The 14019-nt window shown below is 49.7% G+C and overlaps 1 protein-coding gene across 1 annotated transcript; it reads right to left on the bottom strand.

The window, feature by feature from the left end:
* Positions 1-461: 461 nt before the first annotated feature.
* Positions 462-10594, bottom strand: LAMP5 (lysosomal associated membrane protein family member 5). Its single transcript, XM_083857827.1, has 6 exons — positions 10242-10594; positions 9792-9964; positions 9465-9596; positions 9279-9384; positions 7671-7859; positions 462-1593 (listed from the first exon to the last, which is right to left on the bottom strand). The coding sequence occupies exons 1-6, from the start codon at positions 10279-10281 to the stop codon at positions 1415-1417; spliced, it is 819 nt and encodes a 272-aa protein (XP_083713953.1). The 5' UTR covers positions 10282-10594; the 3' UTR covers positions 462-1414.
* Positions 10595-14019: the final 3425 nt, after the last annotated feature.

Here is a 14019-nt window from a genome sequence, read left to right as displayed (position 1 = left end):
AAATACTGTTTTTCTTTGATTGACTTTTAAGCTGAAAGAAAACAATCAAGACTCTGAATGAAATCAGTTTAAGAACAAGGAAGTGCCTTCCATACGCTAAACTGACACGAGGTCTGGACTAACTCCTGCTGAGGTAACACCCGAGCCAAAAGGAGTCAAAGGATTCAGTGAGAACTGGACGGTACCAGAATAAAACACATCACTGCCCACACAACACACAGGAAAAACAACCAAGAGGTAAAAGAATATTAGGGACAACTAACAAATCACAGACTACTGAACCACCATAGTGTCTTCACCAAGCCATTTGCAGCAAAACCACTGCTGGAGTAAATCCTACATGTGGCATCCACTCAGATCATGTATTTGTGTTCCAGTTCCATTGGGATCATGGACTGAGTACCCAGCATTTTACATCATTTCAAATGAAGAAGGCAAATCAAGCATTATATATGCACAAGTTTTAATTAATTTTAAAAATCTTCTACATTTAAGGATTGATTTGAAGAGTTCCCTCATATTTTTTCTGTTACAATAGATTATACCTGAATAATCTGCAGAGTAACTTTAACATTACTGTTTCCTTTTTCTATTTTTTTTTTTGGTTTTTATTTTGTTGTGAAAATTATCAGTTGCAGGTAGCAATGTAACATCTCAACCACAATCACAATACGTGCAGGATGCCCAGCCAGAAGCATTTCTCAGTTGACTTGCAGTAGCACGGCACTTTATAATTTGTGTGTCAATACTTTTTTTTTTTTTTTCTTTTTTTTCTGAGTTTAGTTCAGATGTGGCTCAAAAAGCAAAAACAAACTTTCTTCACTCAGTCTCAAGTGTGGGGTCACCTCCACAGCTGTGATCTGCTCCACTGGAGTTACTGACCTTGTTTTTTTGTTTTTTTTCCAAAGCACATCGGCATTTGCCTCCATGCTTTTCTTAACATGAGTGCAAATTTAGGGATGTGGTTTGAGTCCCTTCAGTAGAGGGACTGAATTAACCCTGTGCAATGGCTTTCTCTCCCAACCCTGTTTCCTGCATGGACAGGAACATGGAGGGCTGAATGCTCCAAAAGTGATGCAGGGGGAGGTAAGAATCTCTTAAGATGGGAAAAAGGGAAAAAAAAAAAAAGAAAGTTAATTGTGCTCTCAGTGCAAAACTCTGACATGTGAAGCATTTCTGTATCCAGATGATCAGCCCAGCTGCTTAAAGAAGGTACTCAAACCACCTACAGACACCAAGCCTCCTTACAGAATCTTTGTTAAAGCCAAGCCTTAGCCTGAGTGTCTCCATGAAATACTCAGGATTAGGTGATGTGAATACCATCCCTTGCCCCCTCAGAACCTTTCCTTGCCCACAGAAAAAAGTTTTTACTTTTTCTACCTGATAACTGCTCGGGTGGCTCGGTCCTGCTCCCTTATCCCATGTGCTTGTACTGAGATCTGTCCCGAGGGATCTGCACCTGGCTGGCTGTCAGCTTGTGGTGAATGTGGTAAACGCCGAGGGTGATCACGATAACCAGCCCCAGGATCAGCCCCAGGATCAGGGGCAGGGTTTCCTCCAGCTGCTCCCTCTGGTCCACCGGGCACTTGTGTTCTGCAGGGGAAGAAAGAGGGAAAGAGGGGCGTGGGTGAGACGTTGCCGAGCTGAGCTGCTGCCGCAGCAGCTCCCGGTCACGGCTCCGCGCAGGACGGAGCCGCCAGCAGAGCCCTGGGGGGGAAATCAGTTGCTTTGGAGCAAAGAGGAATCAGTCACAACGCAGGGATGCAGGGAGAGGCTGCATCTATCAAACCAGCCCACGCACTGGAAAAACACTTTCATGCCCATAAGCTCAACTCTCTCTGCCACACAGCGACGGCCTCGTTGGAGATGGGGCAGCCAAAGTCCGAGTTTCCTGAGTGACTGAAGAGCTGCTTTGTTTATTCAGTTGGAGAGTCTGGAGAGGCCTCAGCACCAGTAAGTCTTTAATTCTGCACCGGACTCACCCTGCACATCATCCAGAGACTCCCTCTCTATCTGCAAGTTGGCAGAGGTTCAACAGCATTGCTGCCCCCTCTCCATGAGCTCCCCATGGACACGGCCCCAGCCCTGGCAGAGTACACGCAAGTGTGCCTATGTCAAAGGGCACCCTGCATTGTCCATCAAATATGGCAAAGGAGGAGCAGGAACAACATGAGCCCTGCCAGTGGTTTTTGTCTCTGGCTGATGAGTCTCTGCTATAGCCTAATAAAACACTAGAAAATAGTGATACAATGGGAAAATACTTTTCTATTGAGCTTGGAAAGGGCACTAAGGTCAGGAAACATGATACACTGGTAATCCTGGCTCAACTCCCTTACAATTCCAGAGTCTGCTGCAGACTTGAGTGACAGGATCATTATGCACTTTTTTCCCCCTCAGGATTGTTGCGTCTCTGTGCTGATAGACAGGCAGAGCCCATGCTGCTGAGATGGGACTGACAAGGTAAAAAGAAGGAAAACGCCAGTTCTGGTGGGGAGAAAAAAGGGTACGTGATACAGGAAGGACAATTCTCTGGCTCATTGTATTAGAAATGTACTGAAAACAATGACAACTTTAAGAAAAAAAGAAAAACAAATGAGAAAATAGAAAGGCTGTGTGTTAGATGAGCAAACACAAAGGGCACCACAAATTCCCCCCCCTTGCTAAAGACTGTCCAGATGGGTTCCCTGGGCAACTGATGGCAGAGATCTGCAATAACCACAAAGAGCAAATGCTCCACAAATCTAACAGCATGTGGCAAAGAGCAGAAAAAACCTAGAGACCCCCAGGCCCAGGCAAGAGGTGACAGCAGAGACCCATCTCCAGTGGCGCCAGCACCACCAGGAGCTTCACTCCGTCCTGGAATGCAGCCTCCTCCCAGAGATGCCATCAGGAAACATTTCAAGCTGTAAATGAGGTGAAGCAAAAAAAAATAAAAAAAAAAAAGCAAAAGTGAAATGTAGTCTAACACAGAAGAATGTCCTTTTTCAGTTCCAGTTTTCCAGTTGCTCACTGTTTTACCAGAGGAGTGATTAATCACCAGGACTGTGGCACAGGCGATTCAGCAATTGCTGCAATGCAGGGGTTTTGTTTGTTTGTAGTAAGGAGAATGGGAGAAAAAATCCTGACTATTACTTAGCTCCCAAAATTGGGTTTCTAGTGCTCTGTGGAATTGTTCCCAGTTTAAGATGTTAAGGCCTGAGCAGCTCCCAGGGAAACAAAGCCAGGCTGAGCTGACTGCAGGAAAAGCCACACACAGGGCGGTGCTGTGGGGCCAGGGCTGCTCTGACCCCTCTCCCCACAGGTTCAAAGCAGCACCGTTCCCATGGGAAGGATCCAAGCTCCAGAAGCTTCTGTGCACTCCCCACATGGCTGCAGACAGGGTGTGCTGAGGTGTCAATGAGTAGGACATCACTGTGGCTGGACACTGATTTTTGTTCTGAAAGTGGCTTAGCTTAAACCCTACAGAAGATGGACAGCAAGCTGCTGGAAATCCAGCTGAGAGGATTCCCCTGTGCTCAAACTCACCAGGTTTTCCATGCACCTTTCCCTAAAAAGGAACACTCCACCATTTACAGGAGAATGGGCTGGATGTGGGAGGCTGCAGCCAGTGGAGAAGGCAAAGCTAAAAGCACCAGTGCAGAAAACAGACCCAGCTCTAAAGCACTCACTTGTAACGTTGGAATTCCACCAAATTTTGCCAAAGCAAACCAGCTGCAGGGCACAAAACACGCCAGAGGACATGGCCAGAGATCCACAGAAAGCCACAGCTATGTTTAAGTGTCTGTGTCATGACTCAAAGAGGTGTCAACTCCTCCAAGCAGCCAAGGAAGAGAGTTCTTTATCCTGACACTATTTTTAAGATTATTAAAATAAAATAAAAATAATAATAAAGCCATAATAAAGAGGAAGGGGGGGAAAAAAAGCCAAGCAAAGCTGTCAGTCTCCAGTAGCACATCCCCAAAACCAGCTGGACCCGCTGCATGTCCCCCAGGCAGAGCAGCTGCCTCTGCTCTACCCACACCTTCTCCTCGCCAGAAACACCCATTTTCTCCTTCTGGAGCAGATCACCAAAGAGCTAGGCTCTTTTGAGACTGTAGGGGAAAATGGGAATCTGCAGCAGAAGTGAGATTTCTCCGGTGCTGACTGCTAGGAGGATGAATTAATATCATGTTAAACCACATCATTTTACAACAAATAAAAATATTTTCACATTTATAACAACATACTTTAACACTTATATGGCATTTTTCACTCCAAGAATTCAAAGCAAAGGCACTGAGGTCCACAAGACAGCACGGAGGGAGACAGGCAGGCAGGCAGCAGGTATCATTCCTGCTCCATCAGCACAGGAAAAGGCAAAGGGGGAAGAGGAGGGGAGAAGGGTTTGCATAATGTCCACGGCAGATAAATTTGGACATTCGACCCCATCAGGCATGGGTAGGTTGATGCTTGACAAATGAAAAACCACTGCGCTGGGAACAGCTACAATTTTGAAATTAATGACCCTGCAGGAAAATAGCCCTTTCTGTCAAATTTTCCCCAGTATTTCGCTCCAGGTCATGGGGATCTCAGCATTTCCCAAATTACTGGGTTCCCTCGGTCCAGGGAAGCAAAAAGGTCCCTGGCAAAAAAAACCACAGAAGTTCAGACAATGCTGGAAGTTTTGCTGCATCCCAAACACGGCGGGGTCACCCCTTTGCCAGGGTGGTGTCAGCCCAGTCCCTGCCCTGTGGAACACCCACTGCAGACAGGCACAAAGGAAGTGTTCAGGTACATTCCTCCCCATTCCTTTGTGCTGTGCCTCCTCCCAGGCTCACGTACTGCCACGGTTTCTATGGTGAGTGCTCGTCCGATTCCTGTACCAGGCTGCGAAACCACCTAAGAGTCCATTTTCCTCTTGCAGAATCCTTCTGCAGAGCAAACTTGGCAAAAAAGCCTGGCAAAAGGCACAGTGCCCTCCTGCAGGCACGAGCCTGAGCATCAGCACAGGGATTGTCCAAAGGGGTGGAAAACCAGCCCAGTTCTGTCTGGCATGACAAGATTTTTGAGATGGATGTTTATAAGTAAATAGCTTTAAAAAAACCTTAAAAAAAGGAAGACCAGGTGCTTTTTAAAAAGTGGCTGCCTATCTTGGCGCAAAGGACCCTTAAGAAAATGTGGCCCTCAAGTGGGAGGTCTCAGCTCCCTCTGAGCCACTCCAAGATCCCAGTCCCTGATTCTCAGCCATTATATCCCTTCATATTAGTATTTTTCATCATACTGCTTTATATTCAAATTTTTAGATATAAAGTCAAAAGGCTTTCTTTGGGGTTCTTTCATCAGTTTAAATCTTCTCACACCCTCTTGATCCAGCACTCATTTTCTAAGCTGAAAAATGTACACACACTTCCCCTATTAAAAAAAATTAGCAAACTCTGAATGAAAAAAAATGCTGCTGCTTCTGTCCTGAAAAATAAAAATGTAATAAATAAATAAATAAATAAATAAATGTGAATTTGTGAAGGTTGGAAGCAGTGTCTTAAAAAAAAAAAAATACTCCAGCACATGAATTTAAGCATTAAAAAAAAAAAAAAAAAAAATACAATCATTTTCTACAAGCTTTTTAACCTATCCCTGCCAGGACAGTGTCAGAACTTATGAAGAAACCTTTCCCCTATTTCTTTGTGGAAAAAAGGGCCCCAACCCTCCTGTGTGTCAGTGATTCTTCTGTTCTAGCAGGTCTCTTTCTCTACTCTAAAATTTTTTAAAATGTTCTGTAGCTTGTTCATAATTAATAGGAATTTTACCTAATGGGAAATTAATGAACCAAAAAGGAGAAGGCTAATTACTGTAACTTGAGATTGGCAGCGATTCTCAGACCCTACAAAGGATCCTGTTCTGCCATGTGTGTGCTGAGGATGAGCTTGGCTGGTGGGAATGTGCTGCTGGGAGAGCAGCAGAGCCTTGGATGGAGCTCCATTGATAAATCACTTCCCAGGATCTCTGACCTCCCTCTCCAGGTGCTCTCTGCTGGTTAACTTCCAGTGGAATTCAACAAAAAGGAGTGTAATTAAATAATGAGAGCAACGACAACAGAAAACCCCATTGAGTTTGACAAAGAGAGAAGCCATTCTGTCCTCCTCCGGAGGAATTCCCTCCACGTGTTTAAAGATTGTTAAACCAACATCATCTCTTGTGTACTGGAGGAAAAAAACTCACCAAACTACAGCAACAAAAGACAGAACAAAATAGAAACAAATTTGCTGCCTGACAGGAATAGGCACATCATGAAAACAGCAGATAGATTCCTTTGGCAATGAGCCCCGAGTTTGGTTAACTGGGAGCTCTTGGATTTCAAAGTTTGGTATCACAGAGACACAGACTTGCTTATTTTAAACATGCTTGTTTCTCAGCCTTCAAGGTCTGTCCAGCCCAATCCTATATGCCTGAATCCTGGATCCACAGAAGGAAAGAGGGGGTAAACCTACCCCAACAAAAAAATTACAGCAAACTATTAAGTTCTACCTTTTTCTCTCTGTAAACCTATGAAAAATATGGTACTACTTTGATACAAAAAAACCCTGCCCACAGATAAAACCTACTCAGTATTACAGTGGCCTTGCCATGAGTAATTCAGCCAGGCAGAGCTCTGCCAGAGCCAGCACATGCAGCAGCATGAATTTACTACGTCGGTGAGAGGATGTGCATCGTGAGTGCAACCACTCAGCTCTGCAGTCAGTGCTGGGCTTTTATTGTGCTCCAAAATACTTCCCACATACAAAATAATAAAGCTCTACATTTTTAATGCTAGGCTTCAATACTACCATTCTCTAACTTGTTATTAAAAGAGTTGGCTATTGCATATTTTATTTGCACCTGGTTACAATGAAGGGCTTAACTAATTTTAGTGCTAAGGCAGCACTATGAAATGGGACTGGTCTCACCTAATCCAGGTGAGCACAATTACACTGCCCTATTCAACCTGATGGGAAAGCCAGGGAGGACCCACGGAGGAGGAGCACCATGGGTTCCTTGGGATAAAGGAAGCTAAAACTGCAGGATTCCTATCCCACGGTAGCATTGCTGAAAACTCCAGTGCAACCCTTTGATACAAACAGCATATTTTAACTCACTTGGGGATTTTTTTATCCACCATGGATGTTAAAGACTCCCAGAAAGGGAATAGCATCCCATGTGTTTCGTGCTCGAGGAGCCTCAGTGAAGTCCCTGTCACACTTCCTTACCCTTGCAATGAATGTTAATCAAACTGAAGCCAGGAGAGTGCACCCGCAGTGTCTCCTGCCACTGCAGCCCCAAGAAGCTCCTGGGGCTGTGCTGAAACATTTTTGTGCTGCAGAGCAGATGCCTCAGCCTCACAGGGTTCCCCAGAGATGCTGCATTAGGGCTTGCTGGCAATCTGACTCTGCAAGTCCTTACAGAAGCCAATGTACATACAATGATAGCCCATGTTTTGGCAGCTGGGCTGAATTTGAAAAGACTTTTGGGGGACCACAGAAGCAAGGAAATGGGTTGGAGGGACTGCAGGGAACACTGGTAACATGCTGCAGTGAGGGGAACATTGCTCTGGATAAGGTGAGACCCAAATTCCTTCAGTACACTGCAACGTCCCCAAAGGCCGTGGCAGCATCAGCACCTCGGGAATCCAGGACTTGCCTCTGCCCCCTCCTTACCTTCACTGAAGACAAAATCCGCGGGGATGTCGAAGGGCTGGATCCGCACCTCTGACAGCAGGAGCTGCACGGACTTCTGGTGATCGCTGGAGACGAGGGAGATGGTCTGCTGCGCCTGGCACTCGTAGGAGCGCCCGGCAGGGGTCACCAGGGCCGAGAGCCGGTGCGAGCTGGCCGTGTGCTTCCCGGCTGCGCAGGGGACACACAAACGTCAGGGCCTGGCCCCAGGACCCTTCACAAACCGAACACACGGGTGACACGGCCGGGGCGCAATGCGGCAGCAGTGGCCCTGCTGCTCCTGGAGTGTCCTCCCCGTGTGAGACCCTGCTTTTGTGTGACACCCCACACAGCCACGGCAGCTCCCACACCCGGATCGCCTCCTGCAAGCAGGAGCACACAGCTCCAGCACATGGAACTGCACCACAAAGGGCAGAGCTGGCTCTGCTGCCGCCAGCTCTGCTCCTGTCACAGCGCCTGGAGTCCACAGCATCAGAGAAATGGTTCCTGTTCACACTCAGGGTTCAGCGCGGGACTATGATTGTACTCCCTACATTTGGGAAACAACCATTTATGAGGTTGCACCTGGGCTCTGAATCCAGGTGGGAAGGAGCAGTGCCATTGGGGACCACACCACAAAGCAAGACAAGCCATAAAGCCTTTCCTGAAAATACAGCGTGACGATTTCACCCAAATATGAATTACGAGAAAACATTTTCCCATCGCACCAAGCTCGTTTTGCAAGCGAAGGCCCAGTGCGGCTGAGTTGGGTGGGATGAGGGATATCTTCCACCACCCGCTCTTCTGCAGCCTTTTGTTCCCCTCCAGCAGCACAAAAAGACAATCAGTGCTTTGCATAGGCAGGGGCTGATGAGGCACGGCCAGCTCTTTATTTTGGGGACTCAAACAGTGGAAACACCAGTGGGAAAACCAGCCCCAAACCCAGCATGACTTATGGCAACAACTCTAAACGCTGTATTCACTGGAGTTGGAAAATCCTGAGGGAGAATGATTTGCAAATGACAATATTTCATTTTTCAATTCACGACATCAGATTTCAGAGCCAAAATGAAATAAAATGAAAGCCAAAAGAATGGAAACCCAGTGAGAAAAGAGGAGGCTGCTGGGTGCGGAGGTGCGTAGGGGTATGATACTAATGTCAATCTCGGTTATCTTGGGAAACTGCTGCTTTCCCACCTATGCAACCATCATCAGGATTAACGTCAAAAAACAATCTCCTCACAGAAAAGGAGACAAGCTTTTCCAGCCCAGGTGTCTCTCTGCCTCATCCCCTCGCGCCCTGGGTCCCACAGGACAGCCTGGCGGCGCAGCAAACCCGCAGAGCTGGGCTCTTCCTCCACGGCAACCACGGTGATTAAAAACAAGGGAAAAAAAAAACCCCAAACCAATCGAGAAAAAAATTAAAATAAAATTTTATATATATATATATATATATACACTATTTAAACCCGGCAGCTGGTCCTGGCTTTGTCGGGAGGGTTTGGGGTTTCCTTTTTCCCGTAAGCTGCATTTAGCGAGTAGCTCCCCTCCCAGCCCGGCCCCGCGCTCGCCCACCGGGATCTGCCTCAAAGCCTGAGCCCGGGCGCTTACGGCTGACGGCATCCTTGAAGTAGGTGCGCTCGGTGGTGTCGTAGGTGAACTGGATCCGGCTGAGCCTCCAGGACGCCTCCGGTCCCCGGGACGTGTTGTGCCCCTCCTGCCGAGACAGGGCCGGTCAGGACCCCCGCAGAGCCGCCTCGTCCCCGCCCCAGGTCCCGGCGTGAGGGGAGCCCGTACCTTCAGGAAGGAGAGTTTGAGGGTGTACGCTTGGTCCATCCAGGAGAGCTCCAGCTCCGACTCGTTCGTGCCGCACTTGCCCTTCATCTCGGCGCCCCGCGACAGCGGGATATCGGCTTGCTCCGTGATCAGCTGCAAGAGGGGAGCGGGGCTCAGCGGGGCGACCCCCGACTCCCCCCGGGCCCCCCACTGCCCCGGCTGAAAATCCTCGGAGGGGATAAAGGACTTGCCGAAAGTACCGGCAGATGCGTGCGTGTGTGCGTCCCCTGCCATCCCGCGTCCTGCTGGAGCCCCGGACCCCCCGGGCCGCCCCCGGCCCCCACTCACATCCACATAATTGCTGGCCCACACGTCGTAGGGGACGATGAACTTGGCGGCGAATTCGGCCATGAGACACGTCGTCCGGTTTTCCCGCACCACGAAGATGTCCTTCTCGGGGTTAGGGGAGAGCCCGGAGAGGTTTTCAACTTCTTGCTCGGCGGCCAGGCGAGCCGCGGCGTCTGCGGGCACAGCGGGGCTGAGCGCCGGCAGCCCCGGGCGCGGCGCCCCGAGCCTCTGCCGCCCGCCCTAACACCCCCCGCCACCCCCGAGCCCGCCTGAGCAAGCTACTCCATCGCGACGGGGCGTCCCTGTCGCGACAGAGCAGGTGGAGGAGACGTGGCAGCCGGTGGAGGTGATGCGGGACCGGTGCCGTGACAGCGCCGAGTCTCTGTCAGCGCCGGGGGCTGCCTTGTCGCGATAGGGCTCCGCGTCGCGACTCGCCCCCCAGGTACTCACGCAAGATGAAAAGCAGCCCCGGGAGGCGCCCCCCGGCCATCCTTCCTGCTCGGTCCTGGCGTGGCCGCGGCTGCTGCGGCTGCTCCTCCGAAAAGGTCCGCTCTGGAGAAAAGAAAACAAAAATTAAAAATAAAAAGGAGGTAAAAAAAAAAAAAGAAGGCGCACACCTCCTTTCTCAGGAGCCGCACAGGATGCAAAAGCACTCTGCTGCGGAGTGGCGGGGAGGAGGGACGAGGAAAGTGTGTGGGTGTGCGGGGAGGAGGAGGAGGAGGAGGGGAGATGCCGGCGGAGCTGATGGAGCGCCCACGCCGAGGGACGGGGCGTACGCGCAGCCGGGCGGGGAGGAGGGAAAAAGAGATTCACCCCCTCCGGCGCCGGGGATCCCCGCGGGCACCTCGGGCCGCCCGACGCGCGGCTGGAGCGGAGCCGGGCTCACCCCGGGAGCTCCCCCGGCGGGGCCGGCGCTGGGAGCGGGGCCGGGATCCCCTCGCTCCGGGGTTGTGCCGCCCGTCCCTGCCGGAGAGGCTGGCGGGCTGGAGGAGGGGAATTACCTTTCCAGTGCCGGCTGCTCACGGAGCGTCACTAATTTCGGTGAAGGCGAACAGCTGCTCCGCGTGTTAATTTAGGAAGAAACGTGCAGCTATTTTTGTGTGGCAAGGTCAGAAGCAAACCCGCACCCTTCTGTGGGCGGCCATCGAGCCGCTAACGTGTGACAAACCACAACGCGCACCGCAACACAAAACCCCACAGCCCCGAGCGGGTGCTTTAAAACATTATAACACCCCCCATACCGGGCGTTTTTGGGGGCACAGGCAGGAGGTCGCAGCTGGGGTGCGCCTCGGAGGTGGGACAGGCGCCAGCGGAGCCGCCGGGGCACTCTGGGTTTTGTCCCCGGCCGGGTCAAAGGTGCGAGACAGCGAGGCCCGGCGCTGAGCGCAGAGGGGGCTGCGAGGCGGGGTGAGAGCACGCAGGGCTGTCCGCATCCTGCCCTGCCCGCTCCGGGAGGCCCTCAACTCCCCGCCAAGGCAGCGCCTTCCCTCCCTCGCTCTCAGCGCGGGGCTGCGGGAGCAGCGGGCGATCGCAGCCCGGCTGCGCTGCCGCTCCGTGCGGTGCAAGCGCGGCCGACGCCCGTGCTGCTCCTTTGCTTCGGGTGATGCGACGTTGAAATATTTCTTCCCACCTCTCACCGGGACATATTTTTAGAGCTTTAACGCGCTGCCCCTCTCACCCCAGGACCAGGAGCACGTCCAAATATTTGCGATTTACAGCGACACCAGTCCCAGGAGCAGCGAGTGGGGATGAGGAGCCGTACACTGAGGATTGTTGGGGTTTTTTTGTAAAAAGCCAAAGGGACAACAGCGATCCAGAGTGATAGCATTACCGGATGCACTACCAATTCACATTTCTAGTTCAGGAAGAGGCATCTGGAGGAAACGGTCCAAGGTTTTGGAAAGCAAGATATTGCAAGGTGAGTTTTGATTGTGGGCTGCTGCCCTTTCTCTGCCAGGGCACACACGTGCAGAGAGGGGCTTTCTTGCTGGGAAATGGCTTTTTTAAACAATAAAAACTGGTATGAAGGGAACATATTGATTTTTGTAACTATAATGTTGCAATTCCTTTTCTGCTTTCTGTACATATTAAATATATTCTGACCATTTCCTCTCTCTCCTTTTTCATGATAAAAAGCCATTCCTGCACACTCCCCAAATAGAGTCAGACCTGTGTCAATTGTGATACAGGATTAACCTATGGATAATAATTTCAGGGGACTATATAAAGTAAAAAAAAAATCATCTTCTATAAACTATAACTTTTGACTGTAATAGGCTGTATTTCTGTGGTGATTTTAGTGCTTGGCTTCCTCAGGTCCTACACTCATGAACTCAGTGTTTAACTACCCTTTATTTCTTTCTCTAGTCCACTATTTAATTTCTAGCCTTTTTGAGGTTTCTAGGTAGCTTTTAAGCCCTGAAATACACAATCCTGAGCAGCTGCCCCTGCATCCAGCCTGTGCAGGAGAGTCCAGGGAGCAGCTGGGAGAGAGCAGCTGTGCTGGAGATGGGGGTACAGAAACTGTGCTCCCCCAGCTGCACAGCACAACAACAAAGCCTTCAGCTCCAGTGACAAATGCCACTTCCAGCCTGCAGAGCTGCATTCATCCTGCTCTCTGTGGCAAAAAAAGGGGAAGGCCTAAGATTTCGCAGCATGGAGCAACCCCCGAAACAGAGAGAAAGGCCTCGCCCGAGCAAGCCAGTGCAGCATCAGCCACCCTGAAATGCTGTGACCAGGGACAGCTTATGGTCACCTGAAACCAGCCCTGCCACCTGCCCTTACCCCCAGCTCTGGAGACTGCCTGGCTATCTCTGAAGGCTGAATCCCTCTTGCTACCCACAACTACCAGACAGAGAACTCTTACCAGCCCCCTCGAAGGGAGTGACAGCTGGGCTGCAGCACTGGGATCACTACTGACACATCCATCAGGAACAGGGCTCTACATCCATTTGTGTTTGCCACTTGCAGCTGGTTTCACAGGCAACACCTGGAGTCTGCAAGGAAATCAGCCCCTGAGGGGTATTTTGGGTCTCTGGTGATGCAGTCTAACTGCACTCAGGTGGTGCAGAGATTAAATAGGCTCCCACCTGGAAACAGCCAAGTTAATGACCAACCCCCGAATTACTGGAAGTGAAAGAAGAGCAGGCTGCCTATGAGGCCAGGATGTCATGACCCTCCCCATCACAGCTGAGCTGAATTTATCTGGAGCGATTCAGAGAGGGAAAATCTGCCACTTCCCTCGATGAAATTTCACTGAAGTGGAATATATCACCCTGGCAGGGAATGACATTTTAAACTGCTTTAACTCAGTATCAATGCTCAAATTGATTAGCCTATTTCATCTCAATGGAAATTCTCACCTCATTACATTAGCGGCCAAACTTCAAATAATTTTTGAATCAAATACTGCTTAAACAGTATATCATAAGACTTAGCCGACAAAATTCATCACTTAATTTCAAATTACTGCCTGCATTTTATGCTAAATTGTCAGTGGATGAAATACATATCAGTGTGGGGAGCTGAGCCTGGCAGCTGAGGTTTCTTCCTGGCAGTTTCACAGAAGCCCATTTTTCTGTCTGAATTGATGGATGTCTTGCCCCTGGCTAAGCAGGGAGCACAGACTCAGACAGAGGTTCTGGACAGTATTTTCTGTCCTTCCAAAACCTGTGCTTTTCCCTGAGGGATGGGATGCTCACCAAGGAATTAAATAGGTAGGTTTGATCTTCCTCAAAGAAGGGAAGGCCATAAGCTGAACCCAAGCCCTCCATTTACAGTGGTTTCTTTAACAGGTAGGGCAGGGCTTTCCAGCCAGACTTTCACTGAGCCTAAGATGCTTCACCATCCAGTTCTCTCCATACCTGGTCTGTCATTTGCTTCTCCTTGCAGGCTAAAAACTACTGCAGTAGGAAACAGTGTAAAATTCCAGCTCATGGCACTGTCTCCACCAGCTGTGTTTTAGAAGACATTTTTAATTAAAAGAAAAATCTTAATAAACATTCTGTCCAGCACGCTCTGAAAACACTTCTGTTCCCAGCTCCATCCAGCACTTGAGCCAGGCTTAGAGAGCTGCTCTCAGTTCACAACTTGTCTTTTAAAACATTATGGATCATAAAGGACCAGGAGCTATCTTCATCAGCTGTGGCATCAGAATGGGAATTTTGAATACACATCACAAGTCTGCTTAAACCCTGCTTTAAACACCTAAGGATTCACTGACCTTTGT

The sequence above is a fragment of the Zosterops lateralis genome (assembly GCF_965231275.1).
Source record: "Zosterops lateralis genome assembly, chromosome: 3".
Taxonomy (NCBI): Eukaryota; Metazoa; Chordata; class Aves; order Passeriformes; family Zosteropidae; genus Zosterops; species Zosterops lateralis.
The sequence above is the reverse complement of the archived record's forward strand: the minus strand, read 5'-3'. Positions and strand labels throughout refer to the sequence as shown.

Bases quoted from the DNA above. Each gene is read 5' to 3' on its own strand.
- LAMP5 (XM_083857827.1), bottom strand. From the start codon at position 10,281: ATGGCCGGGGGGCGCCTCCCGGGGCTGCTTTTCATCTTGC. The intron at 9,597-9,791 runs GTGAGTGGGGGC...CCCCTCTTGCAG, and splicing joins GGGCCAGCAATTATGTGGAT to CTGATCACGGAGCAAGCCGA. The intron at 9,385-9,464 runs GTACGGGCTCCC...CTGTCTCGGCAG, and splicing joins TCAAACTCTCCTTCCTGAAG to GAGGGGCACAACACGTCCCG.